Source organism: Micromys minutus (assembly GCF_963924665.1).
Source record: "Micromys minutus genome assembly, chromosome: 15".
Taxonomy (NCBI): domain Eukaryota; kingdom Metazoa; phylum Chordata; class Mammalia; order Rodentia; family Muridae; genus Micromys; species Micromys minutus.
Window position 1 is genome coordinate 35,833,835 of NC_137984.1, and position 8,243 is coordinate 35,842,077.

Below are 8,243 nucleotides of genomic sequence, written 5' to 3' on the forward strand. Positions count from 1 at the left end.
TTTAGGTGTTGGTTTTGCTTAGTATACTATTTAAACTTAAAGGAAATGAAAATATATCCTGATAAGCTTTTCTCATACCAGAACAAAAGATCCGATCAATACTTAAGAAGAAAATGTAAGAAATGTGAGAAATCCTTGTCTTATTTTACACACTTCTCCAGGGGAAAGTGATTTTTTTGTAAACATATTGACTACCATAAAGTTCACAGGAATAACTGAGAATTATTTTAGTGCTTACTCTGCACTGTCCTAAAAACGACAGACATCTTGATCTTATTTATATTCATCGACTCCTTTAAATACTTTTATTAATGAATCTACATACACATGATATTTAACAATTCAGTACAATAAATAATTTCAGATAAATAGTTTAAAACATTTTTGAGCCCTTGGGGCTTACAAAAAGAATCTTTAAAGATCCATACTTATCATCTGAAGACTAGGAGTTTAAAAAGATAGTAAACAATACATCCCAAAATAAATATAAAATTAAATATTTAAATAAATAGAAAGCCTTGTGTGATGTAAGTAGGAGGCACATAATCATTGAATCATTGTTGAGATGGTGCTTTGACAGAAGGCTATCCATCGCCTCAGAAATTCCACTACAGTTACTGGTTCATCATCGAATGGACACTTGAAATTGCTTTTAGAGCCCTAAGAAAGAATATAAAATTTTAGGGTAAGATAGTTTACATACAATTATTCTTCACTGAAGTTTTTAGGCATTTATTTTAACACTGCTTAAATATATTTAACATTCACATTTCTTGACTGATCAAAATTATTGGGTCAAGTTTTATTATGATATCAAATGATAAAGGCATATAAAACAAAGCTTTCCAGAGTTGAGTCCATTTGAATGAAAACACTGAACACTTCTACAGAATCCAATTGTTTGACCTCCTTTTCTCTGGTAACTGTATACAGCTATGCATCAATTTAGGCTTTAGGAATGAAGAAGTGATACTTGTTATATGTTCTTTGCTAAATCTTAAGATTCTATTGTTCTATAGTAAGAATGGAAACAACACAGAGTAGGTAGGACCAGCATCTATTGGGGGAAATTGGAGAACTTTCTTTTAAATAGATATACTACCCTGATATCAAAGCAGATGGATCACAAAGTTTGTAAATTTTAAATATTATAAATTTATTCTGTGGATTAGCTTTTTGGAAGCTAACCCACTTTGCTAAAGGAGATATTTTAATTCTGTTTTTAGGTGACAAGCTGAAAAGGAAATATTTTGACAAATTTATGGGATGGCTTTTCCAAATCTAATTCTTTGTAAGTCGAATGAGTCAGAGTATTTCTTTTAAATAAATATTGCTTTTCAAATAAGCTGCTGTGGTCTTATATACCCTCTTTATATAGCTACTTGAATATCTTCATGTCTTGGATTTTTAATTTTTAAAAATATGTGGCCCTTGAAACACACCTTGCAAATCTCATGTAGGTCTAAAGTTTGTACATTCATTAGGGGTGAACTTTCTGATGTCAGCCATAGATTTTAGAAGACCATTCTTTGCATAGATAAGGACTCAAGCCTTTCAGTATCTAGATGACATGTATCTCAGCCTACTTTAGAAACCTCAAATGGCAACAGTGCACTGAAAATGTGACTTTGGTTTGGAAAGAACTAGCCCACACCCTCTTGAAGGCTTGCTGCTACTGCCTCTCCAAGTCCGTGATTCTTGTGCATTTAAAAACAAAGCCGTGAAATGGGCTCTCCCTGTCCTCCTCTGTCCATTTTAATGGCTACCATTTTTGGAGACAAATTTCTCTGTTCTTCTACCAATACCAGTACAACTTTTCTAGGAAAACCTTTCAGGTAATTCTTTCTGAGCTAATAAATGTGACAGCAATAAGAGTTGCTTGTTTCTTGTGAAATTCTACTAAATGCTTTATCTCACAGTTCTATACTAGTGTGGGAGGGAGCAGGGTGTTCATTCTCCCAGAGTTCCTTGCAGGTGATGGTGGGAATTCTAGCATCATCCTGCAGTAGAAGGTGCCACTGAACAGTGGCTTTAAACTTTGGGTGATTAAATTTACAGACCCCCCCCCCAAAAGATGAGAAATGGCATGACACTTAAAAATGCATTTTTCTCTGTTTTATTTCCAGATTAGCAAATAAAGCAACACCTTACCTTTAGTTTTGCAATAGTTACTCTGATATTGCTGATGAAATTCCCAGCACCTTGCAAGTAAAAGCTTTTGTTTTGAGTCAAATCCAGCACACGCTGCAGAGCTCCAAGTTCATTTTCTAGGCACTGAAGATGTTTTAATTCTGTGGCCTAGAGGAGTAATAAACTTAACCATCAGCTCAGTTCAACATATACTGAAGAGCCAGAAGTTAATATGCAGTTTCTTTAATCAAGAGTAGGCAGCACATAGCTTTTAACACCCCCTGTTCTCAATGGAAAGAGGGACTAAAGTAATATATCCCATAACTCTAGAAGACCTCAAAACCATAAGGTGCATACTATTAGGCCATTCTAGTGAGTTCTAGCTTCATTAGGCTTTGTAAAAAGTCTATATTTCCCTGTCAAAATGCACAGCACAAGTTCAGGCTATTTTTCCAATCTACAAAGAAATCTGCAAGGTTTACATTCTACTTCTAATATATAATTCCAGAGTTGAGAATCACAGAATGGTAAGGAACAGGAATCCTTGGATGCCAACTGTCATAGACCCAAATTGTACAGATTAGGTTATCATGGCTCTGAATGAGTGTCAAGATATCCATGAAGGCACATTTAATATTCCTTAAATTTGTATTTCTCTGCAATTACTAAAAATGAAGTTTTTATTTAAAAAATTGTCAAGTTCAATCACAGTGACCCACCCATACTATAGAAAGAATGACCCAAATTATATATTTTGTCCTCTGACCTCCACAGTTATACCATGATACACATGAATCTCCACACATATACAAATGAACTAAATAAATAAGTCAATAAAATTTGAAATCTATTCTGCCAATGAAATAAAAAGTCGTAATATTTGAACAGAACACTTAGAGAATTTTTCTGATACATTTCTGAAATAATGTTTAAATACATATATATCATACATATTTACATGCAAATATAGAGAGAATATTGACTAGTTCTGTAGTACACTATGATTTCCATAAAGCTAGCCACTGAAGTGAACTGGGTTATCTCCATTTACCAAGTCTCACAACCTGTGACTTCCCCACAGCCACAAGAACAGGGGAGCAAGGGTGGCTGGTCTGGCTCTCCTTTTCATTAACCACACCCTTTGAATTGCATGCTTCTACTGTTTTTAAAATCTTACATACTGCATGGAGGTTAAGTGAAAACATCAGTAGAATTTACCACAGTACTTTTGCTTTCAATAATTATTTAAAAACTTAGATTTCTAGGAATTTCACCATTCTCTAAATTAATATCTCTGTTGTCTCTTTAACAATCTTTAGAGGAAGAGGTTTGACCAGACACACACAGTTCCTGATTTGTCTGCTATTGACCTTCCAAAATGGTGTGTTCTGGGTATTCAGTGTGGAGCTCCTTCCCTCACAGAACTCTCTGGTTTTTATTGTTGGAGTTGAAAGTTAAGTGACTGTAATTAAACTGGAGGAGCAATTGGGGCCTTTCCTTTTCATCTCCTGTAGAACAGCTAGAAGCAAAGTTCCCCTGACTCAGTAGGAGTGGGTTAACAGCTGCTTCTTTGTCCCCTTAGATCCCATTTTGCTCTAGGCTTGGATTTATCCTGAGACAAGCTCTTTCTAGCACCGATGTCCACCCTCTTTTGACTGTCAGGGCTAGAGCAAATTTCTACCCTTGATGTGGTTCTAGGAGCTTGGGTAAGCTGTTTTGTACCATACATCATTCTGGCTCCAAAAAAAAAAAAAAAAAAAAACTTTCAATATTGAGAGATAGTATCATGTAACAATATAACAGCTCTGTAGTTCCACTGGTTAAAAAGAGACTGTATAAATTGAAAATTGTTTCATTCATCTTGGACTTTTTCTTCAGTAGCACTAATTGTGTGTTTGTGTGCTGTTGGCTAGGCACTATTCTGAAACTTGACAAGCGCTAAGCATAGATTATCATTTATACAAATAGGTGAGTGAGCATAGGCATCTCCCTGGGGCCATTCGAGCCAAGCCCTAGCAGGACTGGGGCCCCACTTCAGATCATCAGCCCCAGAATCCGAGCACTGCTCCTTCTGTTCCTCAGGAATGCGGTCATGGGAGTCTTTCTTAAAACAGTTAAGTGTTTGTAAATTGAGACCCTTCTGAAATCAATTTTGATATTTTACAAGCTAAAATAATGCATCTCTCTCAAATATTTTTAGGACAAGCATAAAACAGAAACCAACACAGTCTTTAAATTATCCCAACATCAAAATATCTTGCATTTTCTTCTCATTCCCTCTTTCCCAACACACAAATACATAGGAAAAATGTAGAAAAAAAATAGTTAAAAGAAGTGCCATTATCAAACAGGAATTTTTACAGAGATATTGAAGAAACTTGTTTTCTTCAGGTGAGGTACTATTCATCATGTTACTTTGAATTAATTAGAGCACCAATTGAACATAGAAACTCACTTACCTGCTTGGGCAAGAAAAATTTAAACGTGAGCATCCTGGGGAGTTTCAGATTCTTGGGATTCTGAGAAAGCATAACACATTGTTATTAAATACAACCTTTGTCAAGAAAAGTAACGGTGATGGCTGTAGATGGAACAGACTTGCACTTACATCGATCCCTCGCAGGAGCTCCTGCAAGTCCAGCAGCAGCTGCTCCAGGTGCTGCTGTGTTTCCTGTGTAGAGCTTGAAGTGGGTGCGCTGTTGACAAGGAGTAGAAGTGTCAGTGCGACACAGGATGTAAGCTGCATGCTGTACATGCCTGCAGGACTGAGGTCACTGTGGGTAGTGATTAGCAAGGGTGACAGGCAGCGCTTCAGCATGGGAGGCAATTTATAGTGTTAATGCTGGAAAAACAATATGGGGGTGTCATAATGTTTTACATATTACACATATTTTCAAAGCGTCTACCTGTGTGGCAAAAAGCATTACCTTTGTTTTTCCTCTCCTGATGACTCTCTGGAATTTCTTTAAACCCCCATACACTGACTGAATGGATTTAGGTAAAATCCCTCTTGGTTGGGTTAGCCCACACTTAGGTGGCAGTTTTCATTCATACAATGAACGCCTTCTGTATGAAACAAATTTTCCTCTTTGGGGTGGAGATACAAAAGTAACTCATGAAAATGCTCTCTTTGTCAAAACCATCCTGAACCTGTAAGCAGCCTGTTGTGGTGGACAAACGCAAGAGGAGATAGATAAAAGAATAAATCTTTTAGATTTGTTGATTAGACAGGAAGAATATTGGTTTCCTGTTTCGAGACGGTTTTATCTTCTTATCTACACGATGAGCTAATTGCACACAAGATGATACATGGCTTCATACAGTTAGCCAGAGAAATAGTAAGATAAGAACCTCTAAAATGCTTGTTGAGCTTCAGGTACTATTTTGTTGTTGTTGTTGTTTTAAATTTAACATGTTTTGTGTCTTGATGTTTATTATACTTTTTAAAAAGAGTATGATGTCCAACAAATTCTCAGGAAAGGTTGCATCTAAGGATGTTGGTGCTATTTTTATGTTTCTAGTTGCACTTTCATTTTTAAAAAAATATTTTTGTGTGTGTGCATGCACATGTGTCCATGTATGTATGAGTATGTGTATGTGTGTGTACATGTATATGTGTGTGAGGATGTTTATGTGCATGGGTGAGTGTGTGTATGTGTGCATGTGCACTTGTGCACATGTACTGTGTGTGTGTGTGTGTGTGTGTGTGTGTGTGTGTGTGTGTGTTTCACAGTACACCTGTGGAAGTCAGAAACCAACTCTTAGTAATAACTTCTCTCCTATCACTTTGTGTGACTCAGAAATCTAAACTCAAAAGTCATCCAGTTTGTATGCCTACCTCTGCCACTAGCCTCTACCATGGAGCCATCTTACCAACCTTCTCTCTTCTTCAATAGATTTGGGTTTATCCTAAAAGCACCTGGGTACTCTGAGAGTAGTATCTAGGGAATATTACCACGTGTTATCAGTGGGTAGAATGAACAGGGACATCAGGTTCCTCATCCTCAGTGTAGTACACAGGCTCAGAGATGCAATAGGAACACAGTTCCAAATCAACTGGTAGAGATCGGATTTTTCTAAGAGAGCTTGCCTGTGATGGCTCTATTTTTAATAACTTCTACTGGTCTAATCTGGACATTTATCTACCATCTAAAACACCCTGGGGTACATAGGGAGAGATTGTGTGCAAGTACACAGATTAACTAAAGCCTCACCACACTCATTTTGTATATTTGAAAACTGAGAATCGGTGACAAGATGACTAGGGCACTTGCTATATAAACCTTGCCCCCTGATCCCTGAACTTGCATAAAGGTGGAAGTCATTTCTCACTGACTCCACAAAGTTGTCTTCGACTGCTACATGCATACTGTGGGTACATGTTCCCCCACATACCATACATACACATAGGAAATAATTACATACAATATATTTCTGAACAAGAAAACTTGTATCTTGTTGTAAACATGACAACTTCTGGCACCCTGGTGGCATGGGTAGCATGTCTGAAGAAAAGTAGGATGGGGACAGGCCTCCTGGATGTTGTCACCTTCTGTGCCATCCGGTTAAGCATGCCATTGTGAGGAACATCTACCTAATAACCTTTCAGCCTCAATACTCTTGTCTCATTTCTCAGATCTTCAGTGTCTCATCCCAGCCCAAGCAACTCTGGTCTCCCCTTCCAGAATGGAAGGAGTCAGGCCCACACATTTTCCTGTGTGGGGGCTTTTCCTGAACAACCTCAGAACCGGGCCTTTGATGTCCTCATGGGCTCAATATCTCTCTTTCTCCAGCTGTTTCCATTAGAGAAATTTACATGGCTGCATTTCTAAAAGCCTATAGAATGAATTCCTGGGGGCATGGTTTACCACTACTTAGCATTGCATAATTAGCACCATTACAAAAGTTGGCCTCCCAGTTTCTTGAAATGCTTGGGGAGAAAGCTAGCAACAACTGTGGTGCACTTTCCATTTCTAACATCCTTGACACAGCAGCTGGGGTTTCTGGCTGGAGCAGTGATACAGTCAGTAGCTGCCTGACTACCACATGTGTCATAAGCCACACAGCTCTACTGCTCAGTGTTAGCTGTTCAAGCTGCTCCTAGAAACGAAGGCAGCCAGGCCCCAGAGCTGCTGCCCAGGGAACCCAGCACCTTTTGCATTCTGAAGACTCCACCTCCCACAAGAGTTTTTCCTCATCTTTCATGGGCTGAAAGCTTTGGTTTGGTCTGGTGTGAGGCCAGTGTTAAGTCACCTGTTACTGGTTTCTTTCAAGTTAGTTTGGTTTTCAGTTCAGACCCTGTCCTTGCTCATTGAAAGTAGGGCACACTGTTTATTCATCTGTGAAATCGCATTACCTCAGGGCGATGTTCCAACTTGGTCTTTTTAAAAAGTATTTATTGTATTTTATTCCAGTTTATTACAAACACTCCAGAACTTATAAATAAATGACTGACAGCTGACTCCAACTTAGTCTTTACCAGGCAACTTTTCATGTTTCTGACCTTCAGCATGGAAACCTTTTTTTTTTCTTTTGTATTTTTAATTTTTTAAAGTTTTCAAATTATTCATCTCATTGAATGACATTTAACGGAAAAGAAACCTAATGTTTGGGGGAGGGGGTTGAGTGACTCCATGCTCCTGTTCTTAGCTGTGGTAGGGTTGTATGTAGATATCTTCCTGACCCTCTCATCCCATCTCTTTTTCTTTTCTTTTTTGAACAACTTTATTTTAAAAAACAAAGATAAATGTACAAATTTTAAGCATTTTTGCATAAAAGTATAAGAATACATTTTTGTCAGTGCTTGGTTTTTTTTTTTTTTTTAAAGGTTTGATAGTGTGCATTAAGATCTTCCTAGTTACAATGAGCATAAAGTACATGTAAAACAGGATGTAACCTGGGAATTAGTTAAAGTTTTCCTGGTGTATAAGGATTAAGCATAATAATTTTTTCTTTCTTTTTGTTCTTTCTTTTCTTGAACTTCATATAGTCTGTGACTTGTTTCTGGGGTGTTCAGAGCTTTCTGGGGTTAGTATCCAATTATCAGTGACTGCATATTATGTCTATTCTTTTGTGACTGGGTTATCTCACTCAGGATGATATTCTCTAGATGC

General features: G+C 37.5%; 1 protein-coding gene across 1 annotated transcript; it reads right to left on the minus strand.

The window, feature by feature from the left end:
* Window positions 1-546: 546 nt before the first annotated feature.
* Window positions 547-4,885, minus strand: IL2 (interleukin 2; the record flags this gene model as incomplete). The annotated part of the gene is made up of 4 exons (XM_080929597.1): window positions 547-660; window positions 2,152-2,298; window positions 4,590-4,649; window positions 4,739-4,885. The coding sequence occupies 4 exons, from the start codon at window positions 4,883-4,885 to the stop codon at window positions 547-549; spliced, it is 468 nt and encodes a 155-aa protein (XP_080785723.1).
* Between the last annotated feature and the right edge of the window lie 3,358 nt (window positions 4,886-8,243).